This window comes from Hemiscyllium ocellatum, chromosome 20 (assembly GCF_020745735.1).
Source record: "Hemiscyllium ocellatum isolate sHemOce1 chromosome 20, sHemOce1.pat.X.cur, whole genome shotgun sequence".
Lineage (NCBI taxonomy): Eukaryota > Metazoa > Chordata > Chondrichthyes > Orectolobiformes > Hemiscylliidae > Hemiscyllium > Hemiscyllium ocellatum.
Window position 1 is genome coordinate 76,056,814 of NC_083420.1, and position 23,709 is coordinate 76,080,522.

Sequence of the window (23,709 nt, forward strand, 5' to 3'; positions counted from 1 at the left end):
ATGTTATTTTGTAGTGGGACAGAGACTGGCAGTGTTCTGGGGAAAAAACTCAATTGTTTTACTAGCTAGTAATATGTTTGAACTTTGATTTTAGTTTTATCTGTTTGTGAATGAATGTAGAAATAATGGGAGTTAACTTCCGAATGAATTTATTTTAAAACAAAATACTTGTAACTATCATGTGAAATTGACCTGAAGGTACTCAATTTTACTTCCACCATTAAAAAAAAACACTCCCAAAGAAGCTATTCAGCAAAATAAATATCCCAAGATGTGTATATATCCATGTTTAAGCGTAACCTGGTAAATACATGAGCCCATGTGTTGGGGCTGTGCAAGCTGAGACCAGGATCCAGTCTCAGCCTCCAGCAGGAAACCAACAGGCGGAAGCTGTGAGCCTGCCCTTTCCGATGGCCATATAAATCCTAGGCACTGGACCGTAATTCAACACTCCAGGATCGGCTTTGTTTAGAAAGATCTTGACAGAACCGCTTCCCAGAAGTTATCAGAATGATTGTGTCGACAATTTTTCTCAGTTTATTACTGACTTTCTTATCATGTGAGTGTTTTTTTTGTTTCAGTCTGTCTTTGTTGCTGTCTCAATGTTAGTCTCCCTCAGGAATGTAAAAGTAATGCTCATGGTTTATTTCTTGTCTTTTTTAAAGGTGTCCAGTCGGAGATTGTTTTGACCCAGCCAGAGGCAAAGACTGGCCATCCCGGAAGCAGCCTGACACTGACCTGTAAAACCAGCGGGTTCGATCTTGGCAGCTATAGCATGCACTGGGTCCGCCAGGTTCCCGGCCAGGGTCTGGAGTGGCTGCTTTGGTACCATAGTTCATCCAGCAATAAATATACACCAGCGATTCAGGGTCGATTTACTGCGTCCAAAGACAATTCAAACAACATTTTCTCGTTGAAAATGACTGACCTGAAGATCGAAGACACCGCCATCTATTACTGTTGGGTATATAGCTGGGGTGCTGTTGATTACTGGGGCCAAGGGACCATGGTGACAGTGACTTCAGGTAAGAACTTTGAACATTCATAATGACTTTTTAAAAACTTTCTATTCATGTGACTAATTTCTGAATTAAATGAAACTCAGATTCTGTGCTGAGTTTGGTTTGGTTTGGATTGATTTTTGTTCAGACTGATTATAGACTTCAATTAAGGCTCAGCAAATAGTTAAAATGGTGATGATGGAGTCATTTGCTCAGTGTATCTCTTTTTTTTGATCAGATGGACATTCTATGTGGCTGGGTTACTTGAAACACCTAATGTCTCTTAATCAGTCAGCTATAAATAATGTTTAATGTCAGTGACACCCTGACTGTGAGTTTTATTATCAACAACAAATGCTACGAATTCAAAGATGTTCAAGATATTACCAAACATGACTAAAATATGCTAAAATATCATTATTCATTTCTTGAATATATGTTCTTACCATGATTATATTTTCTCATTTATTTTGTTAATTTTGTTGATGACAAGCAGGTTAGAAACTGTCATCAAAGTTTCTTGCGGTGCTATATTGCATTCTGTTGATTAGATTCGGAGTTTGTTTTACTTGATTCTGTTGAATTGAGTTGATTGGATTTTGGCTTTGTTTTAGTTGATTCGGGTTGAACTGTGTTGATTGGATTCTGACTTTGTTTTTACTTGGTTTTGTTGAATTGTGTTGATTGACTTTTGAAATTGTTTTATTTGATTCTGTTGAATTGAATTGGTTGGATTCTGATTATATTTCATTCAAATCTGTTGTTTTAAGTTGATTGGATTCTGATTTTGTTTTCCTTGTTTCTGTTGAATTGAGTTGATTGGATTCTTATTCAGTTTGTGAAATTGATCTGCGTTTTCATGCTTTCTGAATCGATGTTTTCTTTCTGGTGAGGTGATTGACTCTCTGGATTACTTTTCATTACCAATATTTGTGAAGTTCTTTTGTTTTTCATGAATCATTTCTGCATTCGTTAAACTTATATGACACATTTTTCTCTGCTTGATTGAAAACATGACATCCATTTGTAACGGTCTGAAAAACAACTTAAGGCAGAAACCCAGATGTGTGAGAAATGAAAAAAAACGAGTTTTTAATGGATTGACTTTAAAAAAAACTCAGTTCTAATTGTAAACGAACTGACTTTTGTTTTAAGTAGCCTCATTCAAAATAAAATTTGGGACCTAAATCTGAAACTGCAGAATTGATCAGATTACGTAATTGAAACTGACTTAAAATTATAATGTGGTAATATTTGTCCATTCAGTAATTTTGTTTTGACCATGAGGTGATTAATCAATATATGCCTTCAACCCCACTCTACTGTGCACTGCACAAGATTGTCATGATCAGGAAGGGTGTGCAGGTTAGAAATAAATTGAACTATTGCCAGAAACGTTACAGCTTTAAGTGTTAAGTCCCCTCACAAACAAGGTTGCTATTATGACCTGTTATTTCTATTCAATTTAATCATTAGTTTGCTTGATTCTGAGCAGCTTTGTTAGACTTCAATTTGGTTTTATTTGTGAGGTGACATCATGTTCTTGGTTCTGTTGAAAATGTTTGCAGAGCTAGTTCTGCTGCAAACATACCGTGCTGTGATCTGGTGATCGTTGATCTGTTGAGGAGGGACTGTGCTTGGGTAACATTAAATGTGTTATATTTGGGAAACCGTTTCTGGTTTCTAAATTGTTTTTGCAATGTTAACACGGTTGGTGACAGTGAACTGCTCTTTCCTCATTCAATGCAATCAGCATGCGAGTTAAAATTTCATAAAGTCTATTATAAAGTGAAAGGCAAATCGCACAGGTTTTAGAAATGAAGGGAAAACAGATACCTTCAGGTGCTATTTTTACTTAAAATAAATAATTAAGGATTAATCTAATCCATGCTTTACAATCCAAATTCGAAACTCAACTATCTAGTTCAATCACAAGGTCTGTCTTTAAGCAGTTTACAAGTCATAGAGAAATATAAATAGAATTTCAAAAGTCTAATGTTCTAATAGTTCTTGCTCTTGAGCAAAAATGCCATGACTGTGCTATAATTGATCAAGAAACACCTTTCAATTCCCCTGTACACTACATACATATTTTCCTGGCTGGAAAAGATCATTGGCAAAGACCATTTGGAAATTCTGCTCAATTCTATGAAGAACAGATCAGTTTCACTGCTTTGATCAGTTTCACATATAACTTGAGTTAATTAATTGTTATGTCCCTGATTAAACTGGATTTGCAGGATAAAAATAAAACATTAACTGAATTATTTAACCTGCACAGTGCTTTAGGTGTTCCCAATCTGTGCATGTTAAATAAATAGTTACATATTACAACAAAATATCAACTGAAGAGTCATTCTTCGGGAAACAATTGCTATAGTGAATTATGTGACCAACCAAATTTCGAATTAATTAAAGTAATCCACTCATCAACTCCAGGGCAGCATGGTGGCTCAGTGATTGGCATTGCTGCCTCACAGCGCCAGGGTCCCAAATTTGATTCCACCCTCGGGTGACTGCCTGTGTGGAGTTTGCACATTCTCCCTGTGTCTGTGTGGGTTTCCTTCGAGTGCTGTGGTTTCCTACCACAGTCCAAAAGATGTGCAGGTCAGGTGATTGTGCAGTTTAGCACAGTCATAGTGTTCAGGGATGTCTAGGTTAGGGTGCATTAGTCAGGGGTAAATATAAATTAGGGGGAATGGGTCTGGGTGGTCTACTTACTGTTCAGAGGGTCAGTGTGGAATTGTTGGGCCAAATGGCCCGTTTCCATACTGTAGGAACTCTCCTCTTAAAACCATGGGAGTACTTGCTGCAAACGCAGAAAATTCATTTTACATCGATGTGTTCAGGCGTATGCAGAGTTCACAAATTTGCAGAAGACATGAACTAGAGGATAACAGAGCACATTGTTTATTCAAACACTGAAAATAGAGTAATATTTATTTTAATTAATATACTTGATCGATTTATTGCAATGTAGCGATCTGAAGTAATCTGCTCACATTAGTTCAGTGTGACAATCATTTAGATTAGATTTCCTGCAGTATGTATCAGGCCATTTGGCCCAACAAGTCCACACCGACCCTCTGAAGCATAACCCACCCAGACCCATTCCCCTACCCTATATTTACCCCTGACTAATGCACCTAACACTATAGACAATATAGCATGACTAGTTCACCTGACTTGCACATCTTTGGATTTTGGGAGGAAATCCACACAGACACAGGGGAGATTGTGTAAACTCCACATAGGCCGTCACCTGAGGCTGGAACCGAGCCTGGGTACCTGGATCTGTGAGGCAGCAGTGCCCACATTTACTTAGACATCCGTTAAAGTGGGCAACTCCAGACAGAAGCATGTTTTCAATTCATACCTTTATCAACATTTTAGTTCATTACAAGCAGTAAACAAGAAAATAACCTTGCCCTAATTCCTTCAACAGAAATGCTTTCCACACTGGAATGCAGTATTGTTTATGCAGTGCATGCAAAATCTCCACAATTCGAGGAACGTTTTAAGAATATGTAAAAATAATTTAGAGAATAATCCATTTCCTCCAGATCTGTGCTTTAATTGGCGATATTTCCCACCTCAATAATTTTGTTAAATACAATGACTTATTAAGTTTATGAACTCAGTGGTTATTTATGTTCATTGTGAACACATTCTCGTTCACATTAATCCACTGGTTAGTTCCTCTGATGAATATTCAATTACAGTGAATATATTTGATGTGAGGAGTTGAGCAATGTATCCTCTGGGATTAAGTCTGTTGTACAGTTTGTTTCAGTGCTATCTCTGACTAACTTGTCCACGGTCCTGACCATTTATAAATTGTCCAGTTCGGATACCTGAATCTCAGACAGTTCAATTTTATCTCGCGCTTCAAAACCACTTTTATCTGCCAGAAATACAATATTTGATTAGGTGCCTCAGAATTGAGAGCCCTGACTAAGTTGTTCCAATCAGAACGAACGTTTCAGGATCAAAAGGCAGATAGCAAGAGATTTGAAATTGGTTGTTGACAACAAGAGATATTTGATTGAGCGAGGCAGAGGGAAATATGCTGCAGATTTTCTTTGTGCCTCAGTTATGCAGGAGATGTTTCGTGGCACTATGTAAAATCAGATTTTTTTTTGCATCTTATTATTTGAAAACTTATTATCAGCAATGGTCTTATTACACTTCAAAACATTATAATCTTTTTCAAACTAAGTAGACCGTCTGGTGCAGCAACATTCACAGGGGAAAGAGGAAGGGAGTTCGAGGTTGGAATCTAGTGACAGTGAATTGATGGCAATGCAATTCCTAGTTTTATTGCTCTGTAGTTCCCATCGAGTTTGAACAATTTGGAGCAGCTGTCAAAGTATTCTTGGATAAACGTTGAAATGTTACTTTCATTGTACTAACATTCTGGAACAATCCCTGGTTGTTGGAAGGTGTTAATAACTAACATGGTTTATAAACTGTCAAAACAGGTGAGCTGTGTTCTCCGTGATAGTGTCGAGCTCATTGTGTTCAGGTCTGTTGTGATGTTGTGGTAGGGTCCCTGATTCTGTGCCAGGTGGCCTGTGTTCACTTACAACCTGTTAGAGAGGTATGTAACACCATCTCTTATCAGGTTACTTCAGTACAAGAAAGCAGATTGAGATGTTTGGGTGTTTGTTGGAATTCCACTCACAGAGGCCAGTGAAATCTATTCAATCGCTGTCCTGACTTGTGTCTCTTAGATATTAAACAGAATTTTGGTGGTTAGCAGCTTTTTCCAGATCAATATTTGTTCACAAGCTTTTGGGCATCGCTAGATGGGGTTAATGGAGTAAGTGCTCAAAGAAATCCCAGCTTTTGACTTGCTGTTCTAACAATATCATTTATAACTAATCCCGAATGAATCATTTTCAAAGTATATTTGATGAGATTTTGCTTAGGCTGTTTTACTTTATATTAAACCAGTGCTGTAGCTGAATTTGATAGTTCAGTACGGTGAGGGTTCCGCTGAATCCAACACTTGCAGCAGCAGATGGTGATAGCTTTTCAGTTGGTCTTCCATTGCTATCTCAGACCGTCCAGTACCTCTGCTAAGAATCCTTTTTCCAACAGGAGTCAAGCCAACGGAATCAGTGTTTATCTCAACGGGTGTGAGCTCTTGTGCCAAAAACATGAAAACAATTTGGTGAAGAGGGGGTCTCTGGATGGGAAAGGTTAACCTTGCCTTCTCTCCACAGGAGCTGCTAGACCTGCTGAGTTTCTTCAGACGTTTCTGTCTTTATTTTGGTTTTCTAGCATTTAAAGTTTGTTGTTTCATTGAAAAACGTTCTGTTCGATTAAACACGTTCTTCAGAGAAAAGATGCATTTGAATAAATTGCGAATGTTCAGAGATATTATTGAATTTGAGTGCCCTGATCTCGAGCTGTAGTTTCACAAGAAACTATTATGAAGTAACAACACACTGCAGAGTGCAGTGGCTGCTGTAATTGGGTGGAAGTTATTTTGATCACTCAAATAGAGAATGTCAGTGATCCCGTTCCAAATAATCAACAGAAGTTTTTTTTAAAGCATGTGTGAAACAATTAATTTATCGAAATATTTTAATCAGAAGTATTCACGGCCAGTGCTAGCTTAATGAATGACACAATGATAGGAAGGTAGGAACAAGAGGAGGGCACTCAGCCCCTCTAGTTGTTCCCCCACTTACTTAGATCATGGTGCATCTGTGAGCTCAATCCACAGGTCTCCCTTTGGCTAAAGCTATTTAACACCTTTGTTTAACAAGCAAAAACTATCCCAGATTTACTGATTCGACTGCCCATAACAAAGGGAGACACCATTTCTGAAAGACATTCCTGTGAGTACTGTGACACAATGAGGCTGGGATTAATTGCTCATGAAAGTTTAAATATCTGACAATTTCCAATTGAAACATCCCAATCATCATATTTCATTAATTTAACACTATACTTCCCTGGAATCAAGAAATATAATGTGTGATTGCCTTGCTAAAAATGAGGAGAAAGTGAGGACTGCAGATGCTGGAGATCAGAGCTGAAAATGTGTTGCTGGAAAAGCACAGCAGGTCAGGCAGCATCCAAGGAGCAGGAGAATCGACGTTTCGGGCATGAGCCCTTCTTCAGGAAGGGCTCCTTGGATGCTGCCTGCTCCTTGGATGCTGCCTGACCTGCTGCGCTTTTCCAGCAATACATTTTCAGCAGTTGCTAAAAATGAGGGAAGCTTCATTCCTATTATATGATTAAGAAATAGCTCTGTTCATTCAGTGAAAACACAGTCAAATCACTCAAAAGGAAACCATGATTTGGAGATGCTGGTGTTGGACTGGGGTGTACAAAGTTAAAAATCACACAACCCCAGGTTATAGTCCAACAGGTTTAATTGGAAGCACACTAGCTTTTGGAGCGACGCTCCTTTATCAGGTGATAGTGGAGCGTCACTCCGAAAGCTAGTTTTCTTCCAATTAAACCTGTTGGACTATAACTTGGTGTTGTGTGATTTTTAAAAAAAGGAAACCATGTCATCTTGTGTAGACACACAAGTGCCTCAAATAATTTTCAATTCTTCTAGTGGTTGTTTGAATCTCTAGACAGGTGTGGAAGTGTCAGACTTTTTATATCGCCTTGAGAAACCAGTTGTCATCAGTCTATTTGAATTGCTGAAGTTTGTGTGGTATTAGCATATTCACAGCGCTGTTAGGAAGTGAGTCCCATGGCTGTGATTGAGGAAGAGGAAACGGGCAGGGAAATAGTTGAGAGTGAAGTTGAAGTCTGATTTGGAGGAAAGCTTTATGTGCATGTGTGCCCTTATCCTCAAGGATCACAATTTTGGAATATGCTGCCGAAGGGACATGTCAGCATGCAAAATGGAAGCTGAAGAAGGCATCTCGGCCTCTCTAGAAGGCTATTCCATTCATGGGGTCATCATTAATCTTGCTGCTCATCAATCTTCCCAACACACTGATAACATTGAACCTGATTTGTTTACTGTTCAACACAAGAATGGTGAATTCGTTTGGAATTCTCCACCACAGAAATTCATAGATTCAAGACTCCTAGATTCTTGAAAGCGTTGTCTCAAGTACCTAGTGTGTTGAAGGTGTTTGGCGCACGTACCTTCATTGGTCAGAGCACTGAGTGCAGGAGTTAGGGCTTCATGTTGTAATTGTCCAAAACATAGGAATGAACTGCCAGAGGAAGTGGTAAATGCAGAGATCGGTCCCACATTGAGAAGACATTTGAACAGCTACAGGAACTGGATCGGTCTGGATGGATATGGACCAAAGGCAGGCAAGTGGAATGAGTTTAATTTGGGAACTCTGGTCAGCATGGATGGGCTGGACCAAAGGAACTGTTTCTGTGCTGTACGACTTTATGTCTCACTGACTTTATGGTGGATAGGCTCAAAGTTGGAACGTGGTGAGCAAGTGAGGGGCTAGATTGGGCATGTGGGAGAGTTTGGGCTGGTAGGCTGGTAGGCTGGCTGCTGGGTAAGCTTGCGTGCACTCTGTCTGGCAAGGCGGCATCAAGCGAAATGGTAATGGTCACAGGATAATTTGGTCGAATTGTGCTTGCTAGGTGAGGGGTAGTTTGAGCTGAAATGCAGGAGGTCTGTCTTTGCCAGGCTGGTTTATGGAGAGGTGGTCAGGATGCCAGGCTGGTTAGTGTAGAGATGGGCAGAGTGCCAGGATGTTTCAGGGGGTGGAAGGTCACTGTAATGAAGTGACAGGTGGACGTGTTGTCAAAATGCAAAGCTCGGAGTCTGGCAAAATGGTAGGTTGTAAAGCACAGATGCCAAAGGAGCTAGGATGCAATGTGCACAGGTTGTCTTGGGTAAGATGAGAGGTCAGTGATCAAGGGCTGAGGTCATGTCTTGGGTAGTGGGCTTTGGTCAGAGTTTGTGAAAATGATGGTGTCAGGTCCAGTCAGGGCCAGGTTCACCATGGACCAGGTACAGGGTGGCAGGAGTGTAAATGACTGAAAGGAATTGAGATCATATGTCCATCTGGAATATAGAATATAGAACATTACTGTGCAGTACAGGCCCTTCAGCCCTCGATGGTTCCACAGGTCAGTGTAAAAATCTGAAGCCTATCTATCCTACACTATTCCATTTTCATCCATATGTTTATCCAATGACCTTTTAAATGCCCTTAAAGTGGCGAGTGTACTATTGTTGCAGGCGGTGCGTTCCATGCCCCTACTACTCTCTGAGTTAAGAAACAACCTCTGACATCTGTCATCTATGTCCTCTCCTACTAGCCATCACTATTCAAGGAAAAAGACTTTCACTGTCCACCCTCTGTTTATCTTTTATGTCTCAATTAAGTCAACCTTCTTCTCTCAAACAAAAACAGCCTCAAGACCCTCATCCTTTCCTCATTAAACCTTCCCGCCATACCAAACAACATCCTGGTAAACCTCCTCTGAACTCTTCCAAAGCTTCCACATTCTCTCTATAATGTGGCGACCAGAACAGTACACAATACTCCAAGTGCAGCTACACCAGAGTTTTGTACAGCTGCAACCTAACCTCGTGGTTCTGAAACTCAGTCCCTCTATCGATGAAAGCCAGCACAAAGTATGCCTTCTTAACAACTCTATCAAACTGGCTGGCAACTTTTAGGGATCTGTGTACATGGGCACCGAGATCTCTCTGCTCAGCTACACTGTCAATATGGATTGCCTTGGATGTGTTTTGTGTGATAGGGGATTGTGTGTTCCGGGCATGAATGGGTGTATAGCAGGGTGGGGTTTGTCAATGTGAGTGGAAATTTAGGTCTAGGCAGAGTAAGTGCAGTGGTTAGTCTGAGAGATGAGGTTTGGTGGTGAACTGCGTATCAGTTTGATAGTTATTAAAGTTAAAGATTACTTGTTCATTTCTCAAATCATATTTACATAAATACTCAGCTGTAACACTCCAAAGTCTCTGAACCTTAATGGTCCTCCATTTTTCAGAGGCCTCCAGAATTCAGATAATTGTAAATTAGATGTTTCAGCTTCCAGCCAATTGGCCTGAGTTCAGCCGTGACAGCCATCCTCCCCGTCCCAGTGCTCAGCTCCTGCCTGTGCTGCTGCTGCTGCAGTGACCTTCCTCCCAGAGAGAACATTCTGTCTTACATTGATAAGTGAGGAAGGCTCACTGGACTTGATTTCCAAGTATGGGGACGGCAAACACGAGGGGACACAACTTTAAAGTGAGGGGAGACAGGTATAAGACAGATAGCAGAGGTAGTTTCTTTACTCATTGAGTAGTAAGGGTATGGAGTGCGTTGCCTGCAATGGTAGTAGATTCGCCAAGTTTAAGTACATTTAAGTTGTCATTGGACAGGCCTATGCATGTACATGGAATAGTGTAGGTGGGATGGGCTTCATATTAGTATGTCAGGGCAGCGCAACATCGAGGGCCGAAGGGCCTGCACTGCACTGTGATGTTCTATGTTCTATGATTCACTCTGATTTCTCTCCGGGGGTACTGCCAGCTGTTGGGTATTTCCAGCAGCACGGTACCTAGTGGGGCGGCACGCTGGTTCCATGGTTAGCGCTGCTGCCTCACAGTGCTAGGGACTCTGGCTCCATTCCAGCCTCGGGTAACTGTCTGTGTGGAGTTGGCACTTTCTCCCCATATCTGTGTGCATTTCCTCCCACAGTCCAAATCTGTACAAGCTGGGGAAATTATGAATGTTGTGTTCAGTGATTGGGAGGTTAGATGCATTAGTCAGGGTTAACCGTAGCATAATAGGGTAGAGGAATGGGTCTGGATGCGTTTCTTTTCAGAGGGTGGGTGTGGACTTGTTGGGCCAAATGGCCTGTTTGCACACACTGTAGAATTTCAATGAACCTGCATTTCCTTGGTTTGTATTTTGTGAAACTTCTCTGCTCTTCACAGCAATCCAATGAAAGTGTCAATTGGTGAGATCTTCAAACAGTTACTGGGGTGGGATCAGGATGTTCTTCTTCCTAAATTATATGGCAATGGTCAAGGTCGAGGGCATGTTTCTCAAGAGGGAACCAATGATCATGATCAGCAACTGGTAGGAAACAAAAATAAACTCCAGTTATGCTGTAGACTTCAGCGGGAGCATACTGGCAAACGGTTACAGCTGAGGATACATTTGAGTAACTGATAAGGTCAAATTAACAGAAACTAACATGCTCAATTGGTCATTCTATTGTAGAGACACCATCTCCCCCCACGCTTTATGGCCTGGTCTCCTCCTGTGAGGAGCACAACACCGGTTCGACAATCTTTGGTTGTTTGGTGATGGACTATTCCCCTGACGTCACCAAGGTAACCTGGAAGAAAGGTGGGGTGCTAATCACGAATGGTGGATTGAAGACTTACCCATCAGTGAGAAACAAGAAGGGAACCTACACCCTGAGCAGCCAGTTAACCCTGCCCGGGTCAGCGGTAGATTGCCCCAGCAAAATCTACTGTGAGGTTCAACACAGCGGGTCACACAAGAGCAAAGAAATGCCATGTCCAGGTACGTATTGTGGGAACTGAGATAAACAGAGCATCTGGCATTAATATGAATAAGGCATTATTTATAACCATTTTCACAGAATCCCCTTATACAGCACAGGAAAAAGGCCCTTTGATCCATCCAGTTTACGCCTATCAATAACAGCCACCTAACTATTCCAGTCTCATGTGCCAGCACATGATCCATTGCCTTGTGTGACTTGCCCTTGCAAGGATGCATCTCAATACTTCATACTTATTATGAGAGGCTCAGTCTCTACATGACTTATAGGTGCTGAGCTCCAGGCTAACACCACCCTCTGTTTGATTTTGTTTTCCCCTGAGATCCACTTGGAACCTCCTGGCCTTACCTTCACCCTGTGCCCCTGAGGCATTGATCTCTCCATCAAGGGGAAAGGTTTCATCCAGTTTACCCAGTCTATGCCTAAAATAATTCTAGACATCATGATAATCTTCTCCCTAATTCTCCTCTGCTTCAAGGAAAACTCCTGTCTATCTCATCTAGTTTCATAACTAAAACCCTCCAACCCAGGCAAGATCCTGGCAAATCTAATCAATACTGCCTTCAGTGTAATCACATTCCTTCGATAACATGCACACAACGCTTCAGTATGGCCTAACCAGTGTTCTATTAATTTCCAGTATCATCTCCCGATTCTTCATTGTCAATGTCTAGGCTAATAAAAGCAAATATCCTCCCACCTTCTTAGTCTCTTTATCCAGACGACACAGTACTATAGGGGATCGGTGGGTACATGCACCAAAGATCCTCAGGCCTTTCCAGGGTTCCACCATTCAAAATGTCATACCTCACAGATTCTTCTGCCGAATTACATTACCTTACATTTATCCAGAATAATTTCCATTTGCAACTTCTCTTCACATACAACCAACCCTTTTATATCCTCCTGCAATCTAAAGCCATAATGCTCATGACTTACCAACATGACAGTTTTCATTTCATCTGTGAATTCGCTGGTTAGTCCTCCTAAATTTGAGTCTCAATCATTGGTATGTAAGAGAAATAACGTGGAAATCAACCCCAATCCCTACAGAACACCAGGAGACATAGATTCCCAGTCACCCAGACACCCGATGACTATTATCCCCTGCTCCCATCACTCAGCCAGTTCTCGATCCAATCTGTCAAATTAACTCGGATCCCATTGGCTCTGATTATTGCTATCATCTGGACATCGAGTTATCTCTCTGAAAACTACTATCAAATTGTTACACATGACTTTCTCTCAATAAAACCGTGCTGAAAATTGTTGATTTATCTTCCAAATGAAGACTAATTTCACTTTTCAATCGTTTCCCTACCACTGAAACTAGCTTGACAGATCTGTGTTTTCATTATTTATCCCTTCCTTTGTCCTGCGTAACAGTGCAACGTTGGCTGATCTACACTCACTTGGCACAACTGCTGTGGCCAGACAGTAATTCTAAATTATTGTTAGCGACCCAACTATTTCATCCCTTGCATCGCTCAACCGCTTGGTATACTTTTCATCTGCCCTGGAAATATAACCACTTTTCATTTAGCAAGACAACACAGAACATCACGTCATGTGTCCTAATTTCTGAAAGTACATCACAACACTCCTCCATGATTTCTGTCCCCACATTGTCCCTCTTACTAGTGAACACTGACACAACACATTCGTTTTGACCACAACCTAATCCTCCGGCTCCACTCCAATAATAACACTTAATGGGCATTACTGTTTCCCGAATAATTCTTTATTATGAATGAGCCTGTAACTTTTAAAAATATTTTCCTTTATTTTGACTCCTATTATTTTCTCATGGTCCCTTTTGCTCTTCTAATTCCTTTGTCTTTCAAACTCCCCCTTGCACGTTCTGTACTCCATACTAATTTCTATTGTTTTGAGATTTCAATATAGACAGGAAGCCTCCCTTGTTTCTCCTTATCTCACCCTCCATGCCCTTTGGTGTCCAGAGCACGCTACATTCTTGGTCCCATTCAGTGGCTTCCTGGGAAATATCCTCCCTATGATTTTCCTGTCTCTTTCTTAAATGTTTCACACTGCTCTGACTCAGATTTACCAATAAGTGTCAGCTTCCAGTCCACTCTGGTTAAGTCATTACCTGATCTTACTAAAATTGTCCTTCCCCTTTTCAGAACTTTGGGCCAATGTCTATTCCTTTGCAGTACAATCTGAAATCCAACTGATTTACGATCACTGTCTGCAAAGTGCACCACCATTGATGTTTTACCCACTGGGTCGACTTCATTCCCAAAAGTTAAATTCAGGTTCACCCCTCTCTTGCAAGGTCTGGATTAAAATTCTCTGTATTAACACATACTTTGTTTAAATATTCTCCTGGGGGCATTTTCAGAATTGTGCTCCCTCTAAACGTTTGACAAAATGAATATCCAAGCCTATGCTGAGGAAGTTAAAAACCTCTTTTCTCATTCCCCTATTTAATTTACATATCTCTGAAATTTATCCATGTATTTGCACTTGGTCTTTTGGACCTATAGTAAGGTCTATCGTGCTCTCCCAGTAGTTATGTTTGCTGTATTTTGGTTTTGAAGTACTGTCCATTTGCCTTTGTTCGAGGAGGTATCTATGATTTCATTTCTCTTTACAGCCTAAAATACTCTTGTCAGAATTGTGACAGAAGCAACATTCCGTGCCGCAAACCCCTGCCCCCATCCTTTTCCATCTTTCCCTGTCTCGCCTGAAGGCACTAAATCCTGGAAAATTGAATAGCCACTCCTGCCCCGCTCTCAATATGTCTCCGTGATAGCAACAGCATCATTTCCTCATTTATGTCGGTAATTCATCTGCCTTGATCATCAGACTCTGTCATTAAAACGAATACCATCCAATGTTGCTATCTCCCTTCTGATGTTACCGGCCTATCGTTTCTATGCCTCCTTGACTCCCTTGCTGTGTCCTATAATTTTAGCCTTTCACATTGTCCTGATGATCTTTCTGTGTGGATCCCAGCTTCTCCAGCACTCTGCACAATTATGATTCTTGTATCCATTAATCACAAGAAACCTTGATATATGAGAACTGATTGTATTTGTTATGAAATTCATCAGATAATTTATGCGATGTGTTTTCTAAAGGTACAGGTCCTCTCCCACCAACTCTTCTCCTAACTGTGAGCTCCAGTGAAGAAATCGCAAGCAGCAAGTTTGCAACTGTCGTTTGTTCAATCATCGATTTCCATCCGAAGGCAATCAACGTGACTTGGTTGAAAAATGGCCGACGCTTGGATTCTGGCTTCTTCACGTCTCCCGTGTGTGAGGCGAACGGGAACTTCTCGGTGACGAGTCGGCTGATGGTCCCTTATGGTGAATGGTACAACAGCGCAGTCTATACCTGCCAGGTCACTCACGAAGAGAACATTCAAAGTAAAAACATCACCGCACTCCAGGGTAAGAGACACATACTGAGAGAGCTACAAATCACTCTGAACTCTGATGTGAATCAAACACACTAATTTATCAGGCGTAGTAAACAGCACGGTACAGCTTCTCGTTTCCCAGCATGTCACGTGTCTCATTTCAGTTTGAATGTTACATTAGCATTGCTCATAATTCAACATTTTGGCAAGTCAGAAAAGCATGTTTCCTCTCTGTTGAAGATAGATATATAGACAGTGAGCTTTGTTAAATAGTTTGTTAAATAGTTTGTTGCCTGACCATGCTGGGAGAAGCATTCAGAGTGATGAATCCTTGCCTGGTAGTGGCTTCAAGGATAAGTTTGGGGGTGGAGGGGGGATATTGGAGAGATATCTAATTGAAACATAGAAAATACTGAGAGACTGAGGTCGAGTGAATGTAAATAGATGTTTTGACTGGTAGGCGAGACTAGGACCCAAGGGCACAGTCTCAGGGTCAAAGGGGCACCGTTTAGAACTGAGATGGGGAGGAATTTCTTCAGCCAGAGGGTGATGAATCTGTGGAACTTGTTGCTGCAGAGGGCTGTGGAGACCAGGCCATTGTGTATATTCAAGCCAGAGATGGATCGGTTCTTGTTTAGTGTGGGGAGAAGACCATAGAATGGCTTTAGCCCAAATCTCGATTTTCCTGCTCGTCGGATGCTGCCTAACCTGCTGTGCTTTTCCAGCATCATTCTGATCTAAACTCTGGATTGGCCGAACAGCCTTATTCTGATCCTCTATCTTATGATGTTGTGGTCTCAAAATGACGTGGTTAAAATATGCAGTGACCCTAACTTGAAAATAAATCAAAATGCGTTCAATGCTTCACTCCCTGATCAGGAATGACCTGTTGGCCTTGGACAGTGTACGACATCGATTTTTATCTGGTACTGAGCTCTTTAACTTCATTTATGGGATCAGACCACAGACCAAGTGGGTATCACATTTGATGAACTGGGATAAACGTGATCTCACTGAGCCTCTTTAAGATGCTCTCTGTAAGTAGTGGATGAGGCAGGAGAATAAATTCTGGTAAGAATGCTACAATAGGGATGAATGAACGAGGAACTCGAGACAGGCTGATTTAGCCCGGTTTGGGGTGGCGATGTTTACACAGTGGGTAGTGGATGTCTATAAAATTAGTGTACATTTCCATCACGTTTGTAGATTAATTTAAGACGCTTTTGTTTGTTTTTTTGTTCTCCCCTGCTCTATGAAGAAATTAAAAAATGCAGCTTGGTAAATAAAGTGAAAGTACAGACCAGTCATGAACTAACTGAATGGAGGGAAAGACTTAAGGAGATGGGTGTCCTTCTCGATATCCAATGCTGTACTCAGTGCCTTGTTTTCAGATCTACTCCAAACTCAGCCCACGAGGAACAATGACATAAATTAGAGAATGACATCACACCAATAACGCAAAGTATTTTTGATCACGTTAAATATAATGAACAGAATTTCCATGGATATTCACTGCTCCTGTAGCACTTTAGAACTCTGCAAAGAGAATAATTATTATTTCTTATAATTTGTCCAAAATTTGGGATGTGATTTGTCAGTCAGCATGACCAGCAGCACTTGCACCTAAGGGTTATGAACATGGAAATGAACTCATTATATTCAGATTACTCTTGTCACAAGTATCAATAGATGGTCTTAAGTGAGAGACAAACTCTGAAAGAAAGGTAATTCCATGGGTTACATCATGGTATCTTCGATGATTTTACTTTTTTCACAGCTTTCACTTGTTACAAAGCCAGTGTTCTTTCGGAATAATTACACAGGGTATGTCATAGGTAATCACAAATGCTTTCACAAATCAAAATACATCAACAATAGTAAGCATTGTTTCAGCAATGGTTGGAGTTGCCATTTTGAAGGTGGTGTCTTCACCCTGTGAAGAAGTAATCTGAAGATTGGGTGTTTGTATCATAAAGGGGCATTTTTCATTGACTTTGATTTTTGTTTCATAGAAGATACCGAGTGCCACCCTAACACCGTTAAAATCCTCCCACCGCCAGTCGAACAAGTCTTACTGGAGGCGACGGTGACGTTAACCTGCGTTGTGTCCAATTTTCCATCTGGAGTCAGCGTCACCTGGAAACATGAAAAGAAGTCTCTGAAATCAGAGATTGCTGACCAGCCTGGACAGAATCCCGACAGCGTGATCAGCAAATTAGACATTTCTACTGAAGCCTGGCTGAGTGGTGTTACTTTTGAATGTGTGGTGTACCATCAGAATCTACCGACTCCGCTGAGAGACTCCATCCACAAGGAGAAAGGTGAGCGGTGAGATTAAAACACACAGCATCCCATGTGTAATCCAGATCCAGTTACATCAATGGCAGGCTTTGATTGGTAATGAACAAACACCGTTGGGAGCATTTATGATGCATCTGAAGGCAGGATAACTAAGTAGCTGATTAAGAAAAAGATGGACCAAAGGATATTGTATTCTGATTAAGTCAGATAAGGTGGGAAGAAACCTGGGTTGTGATGTCACCATCAGCAATGACAGTTGGACAGAATGCCCTTGTTGTGGGCTGGAAACATGGAGGCAACTTTCACATTAAACTTTACTTTTTTTACTGAACAGAATGTGTACTCTTTTAGAAAACGAAAGTGAATAAATCCCAAATTAAAAATGGCATATTTTAATATTGAGTGAAATTGTGATATTGGTTCAGGATGTTTTTGATTGATTTATATTTGTCTCAAATATTCTGCAGTGATTAATCCGCTGGAGCCATCAGTGTCGGTCCTCCTGCCACCAACAGAAGAAATCTCCGCTCAGAGGTTTCTCTCCCTCACCTGTTTAGTGAGAGGTTTCTCCCCCCGAGAGATCTTCGTCAAGTGGACAAACAATGACCAGCCGGTGAATCCCAGTAACTACAAGAACACCGAGGTGATGGCAGAGAGTGACAACACTTCCTTCTTCATCTACAGCCTGTTATCCATTACAGCGGAGGAGTGGGCCAGCGGTGCTTCTTACTCCTGTGTGGTGGGACATGAAGCGATTCCATTGAAGATCATCAACAGAACAGTCGATAAATCCAGCGGTAAACCGAGTTTCGTAAACATTTCACTTGCACTGATGGACACTGTTAATTCATGTCAATAAAAATCTCAAAGTTGCATTTAATAATTCAACAGAAGTAATAAAGTTTCTTTTTCCTCCAGTTGTGAGTTAAATACTGAATGTTTCTCACTCTGACTTACATTCCATCGGTGTAGTTAAAGTGGGTTATTAACAGGTCTAGGACAAGTGTCTTGTGCAGTTAATGTTCTCTGCTCAGATACACCCTGGGTCAGAGACAGAGTAAAGCTCACTCATTGCAGGATTCCGCCAAGTCCCTTGTCCATCTTAAATCCCTCTGTGACAAAATCTGACAATGTCCATTTTATGTCCAGGGTAGAGCACGAGTTTTGAACTTGGTGTTCTTGATTCCCCTGATTGGACATTCTTATAAAATTCATGTCAGTTTTAAACTGCCACATTGCACCAATTGGAAATGTAAATTTAAGACACTTTAAAATTAAATTTGATTGGAACATACCAATCGTAAAGAGTGCAGAACAGTTTGAATGTAACCGTTGTTTCTGGGGAACTGCCAGGGATCTTGCGCCAGCGCATGAGTTGACAGAATGTATCTTCACTTTCACACCAAAGAGAATCGACAGATAAGTTGTCGTGGAGCAGAGGGGAGGGGAACGATGAATGATCTGTCCTCTTGCTCCCTGTGCAGAGTTTTCATGGTAGATGTCCTCTGTAATGTAACCCAGTTACTAACAGGAACAGTCAGCTTCTTGCTTACTGTCCAAAGATTGAACATTTCCATGCAAAATAATACCTTTGAAACATGTTGGACACGCTTGGCTCTGTTAACAAATGATTAACATTGATTCCCCTAATCCAAAACTGGTGTTTGCATTGTCCCGGTTTGAATTCTGTAGTTTTGTCTCAGTTTACTGGAGCACATGGGATCAATTCTGGTATTCGAATACCTGGTATCATTTTGTTTCACATACAGAACACAAGTAGACATTTTCTAATAAACATATTCAGAAATGTTATCTCTGGGGCAGTGGGGATTTGAACTCACGCCTTTTCTCTCAGAGACAGAAATTCTATCACTGCAAAAGAAGAGTTGCTCATAAAACGCTTATCTCTTCACGACGATGGGAAATGTTTCCTACAACACCAAGGTCAAATCTAATTATAGGCAATCCATTAAAATTAGAACAATAAATTAGAATAATAAAAATTGCAGTCTGGTATAAGAACAGATACAGAGAGATGATCGCAAATACACACGGAATGACACATATATGGGCTCTCACCTAAAGACACATATTGATGTGCACACTCAAATGTGCATACAGATAAGATGTCACACACGCATACTCGCACAGAGCCACACATGCAAGTGGTACTTGAACACTTACCTAAGCTCATACAAAAACTCACATACACCGAAAGAAAATTATTTGCACAAATGATCAGGGGTACTCACACATAACCATATAGACACACGGTAACACACAAATGGGCATGAATACATATACATTCATACAGCACAATGCATACAGACATACACGCATGAACACACAGATATAAATTCCAAAAAATGTCCTCCCACATGTCAACTCATACAGGCACGTAAGTGCACAGAGATAAACATTAATATCATTATTTTCCCATTTTCAGAATCACAAACATACGATGACAGAGGCAGCTTAATTAGTTATTTTTAAACCACATTGATCAGCATGTATACAATGTCACACGTACACACAAATTCCGAGTCTCACATGCAGACACACAAATGCACAGATCAATAAATAGAGGGGCGTTTATTAAATAAGGATAATGAACACAGGCATCAGCAAGCATCCACAACCACTAACACAAACAAGCTTCTCAGGAGATGGTTTGGGAAAGATTGCCACACAAGCAGACATCATCATATAAATATAAACATCCATCAAAACATGACGTTGCATGCTAACATTTATTAAAAATAACATGAAAATAACCTAGTTTAGGTAGGACCTGAAACAGACACATAAGCACACATTTTAGATAGCACTAATGAAAAGTGAACACTCACAAAGACATTACAAGATAAGCATAGGCAGCAATGAAGTGGCATATTCGCATAATGATGCTTACACAATGTGAAAAGACCAAAATTTCGGTGCACAAACACATGATAACACTAGCAGTAAAGGAACAGGAATATGTTTATTCATGCACAGACTCCAACATGGGCAAGAGTGAAGTAAGAGGCACTCATAACCACATACACAACCATTAAAGGGAAACCAAACACACCAAGCAGTAGGTCAAATAAATTAAGGGACACTTGTACAAAAACTTATTCCTAAATATACAGATCCTACAAACAAAAATATGAAGCAATGTCCTGACTGTGATGTCACTTATATTCACGATTTGCCAAGCAAATTGGTCACCAATACATAAAGGTGAGAATCACATTTGAACTTTTATTCAGTAATTGCCACAATTTTCAACTAAAGTGCTGTCACAGCCTATATTTAAAATATAATGATATAATTAAACTAATCATTCATAATAAGCATTCCTCAAGTAATAATATCCTTAAATAATAGATTAAAAGAAAAATAATTTAAAACATTCTGACATGGACAATGAAGAAAGAACATGTGCAGTCAGTATTTGTAATTTCTTGCTGAGAGTCAATAATGCACTGATGGATACAGATAAGAGTCACACTTGAGAAATACCTGACTGCTTTATGAAGATGTAATGGTCTCTAATTACATGACTTGGATACACATAGATCGATCTGGATCAATAAACGATCTAAATGCGTTCTCTCGGCTTTATATTCATAGATTCAATAGATCGCACTTGGATTGAAGACTATGAGGATGATAACAGCAACATCTGGACAACTGCTTCCACGTTCATCACCTTGTTCTTCCTGAGTATTTTCTACAGCGCTGCCGTCACTCTGGTGAAGGTGAGAATAATCACATCTTTCTCATGCCAAACAGCCCAATATGTTTTGTGAAATCTCTAAGTGTGCCATTGAATAAACATTAAATCTGAAAGTCCCTGATCATAAATATCTGTGTCATTGCTTTATCTCTCTTTTCCAGGTTAAGTGAATGAGTTGTGAACCCCTGTGATTTTCCTGATCTGCTTATCAAGGTCTCTGAATTCCCAATCTACAATCTGTCCTGTTGCTGACTCTCACAGTGAGATCACTTCAGTTTATCAGTGTGTAACTGAGACAATAATTGATGGATTTTCGTTTTTACTTTGATATCTTTGAAATGGTTGTGGTTGGAAGAATTTGTAGCTTCCCTGTTGTTTGAAGCCCATTTGTTTTGTTTTTATTTGTTCCTTACTCAGAATGGTTGCCTACCCTTTCTGATGAGCCTTTGTATTCCCTTTCTTGTGACTGTTACTGATGTACAGAAAATTCCCACCTCACAGCGCATGTGTTCTCATCTCAATGTGGCACCCAGCCATTATATTCACTTCTGTTAGCTTTTACATCAACTTTTTGGATAAAAATGCTTTCTGAAATGGTTAATAAATCTCGAATGAATATGCACTAACCTTGAGTTTGCTTAATTCTTTCTTCAAGGCCAGTCAGTAATCATACATTTTCCCACATCCTACTCCTTTCCCAGCCAAATACTTTCATTTGTTCTGTTTGGTTGTATTTCATTCAGTCATTTAGTTTAATGTTGCGCTGCCATGCCGCCCACTAATATAAATACATCTTTCACACGATATGCCTGATGGAACACTCCAGAGGCAGAATGATTAGAGAACATTTCCTCTTATGCACCAAGGGTCACGGCCTCGGGTCACGTAATGATACAAATGAGGAGCTTTGCTCCACAAGAAGCCTATAAAAGGCAGGCAAAGGAGTTTGAAAGTTTACTCTACACCGTCTAAACTACATTTACTCCCAATGTCCGGACAGCCTGGGTTAGTAATGCATAACTCGCCACCTAAAGCGCCCAACGAAGCATTCATCAGCCAAAAATGTCAACGTTCTGTCAAATAGTCAGACACAACACGTGCACAATCCAAGGGCGGATTCTCAGAACTGGAGTTTTTCTCACACATAAATCTCATGGAGCACAATTCCTGGGATCTATATGACACACCACACCTGTGAAATCCCAGGGAATGAGACTGGGATCTATCTGATACAGGGATATTACTGAACAGCAACCCTCAAAAATAATAAATCAGAGGTCGATGTTGATCAGGCAAGTCAGAGCTCATGAGTCCCTGAAATATTCAGCCATTGGGATCTATATGATGCAAGACGGAGTTGGGAACCAATCATAGCAACTGTTCACAGAGTCTGGGAACTATCAGCAGAGGAGAACATTCTCAATTTCTCAGAGTTGGTGAGGTGTATCATCCCGGGAATAGTGTTGTGAATCAGTCACGCACCCAATCTCATAATTTTGCCTTTTGTCAAAAACGTGGCCCCTGAGACGAGATGCAACATTCCAGGTGAGACAAGAGACTGTTTGATTTCATTTCAACATAATTGCTTTGTGTTTGTTCTCTACGGTGTTATTGATGAAGTAGGGTTTAGTTGCTCTTCTGTCCACGTGTCATGGTACATTCCCTGATTTGTGCACATACACATGGAGGATCCTCTGCTCCTTCACCCCCTTTGGGTTTACCCCCTTACTATTGTATGTTCCCCTGAGTTCATCACAAAACAAAGAAGCACGTCACCCCTCCCTGAGATGGAGATCTATCTGACACACCGATATTAATGAATAACAATCCTCAAAAATGATAAATCACAGGTTGATTTCGATCAGAGAAGACAAAGATCAGAAGTTCTGGAAACCCTGCTGCTTTCCATGTCCATTCCCTCAATCCCTCTGTCAAACTTGATGCTCTTAGCTGTTCTTCCAATATCCTAACATTTTACCTTAAATTGCTGTTAATATTTTTCTGTAATTTTGCATGATGGACCAAAGCACAGGTTGGTACAACAAGGACTCCAAACACTGAACTCGGAGAACGTACACAGTAAGTCAGCCTACATTCTGAAACAGCAAACACCCGTTAACAAATGGTTGGCAAGTACAAAACAGCGGGTGAGATTAACTTGAACTCATCAAAATAAAAGGAAAGTACTCTGGGGGTACAGCGGTGTATGCAAGAGCTGGGCAGACAGAGTGGAGTTCGTTTTTTTAAATTCTTGTTTAGATCCAGAATTTTTTTTCCACACAATGTAACCTTTTATTTCCCATCACCCAAGCCCCCCACAGTCTCTTTATTTTCTGCTACTAACCATCACCAGTAAATTGAATAATTTATGTTCAAAGCCCCTCCCACCATCAAAGATACGGCAGAAGTAGGAAGAGCTAGAAGGAGATTGGAGTCATTTTTTCTTGTGGTGATACATTACTGCTGTTCTAACACAAGGTATTTCTGAGGGATGGTCCAGTGAAGCTATGTGGATGGAACTCATAAATAGGAAGGGCATGGTTACTTTGATGCAATTGTAATAGTCCCCCCAGTAGTCAGAGTGAAATTGAGTAATGAATATGTGGAGAGATCTTATTTATATGTAAGAATAATAGGATTGCAATAATCGCAAATTTTAACCTTCCAAACATAAAGTGGGACAGTCATGGTCTTAAGAGCTTGGATGGTGAGGAATTTGGTAAGTGCTAAAGTCAATTTTCTTCATTAATATGCAGATGTAACTCTCACAGAAGGAGCAAACCTGACCTACTCTTGTGATA

The 23,709-nt window shown here is 40.6% G+C and overlaps 1 gene segment (V, D, J or C); it reads left to right on the forward strand.

Moving 5' to 3' along the window:
- Positions 1-466: 466 nt before the first annotated feature.
- LOC132825284 (Ig heavy chain C region, membrane-bound form-like) lies at positions 467-21,225 on the forward strand. The segment is given in 8 exon segments: positions 467-559; positions 666-1,025; positions 11,189-11,497; positions 14,603-14,914; positions 16,896-17,204; positions 17,652-17,981; positions 20,803-20,930; positions 21,070-21,225. Coding segments are annotated over 8 exon segments (1,806 nt in total).
- Positions 21,226-23,709: the final 2,484 nt, after the last annotated feature.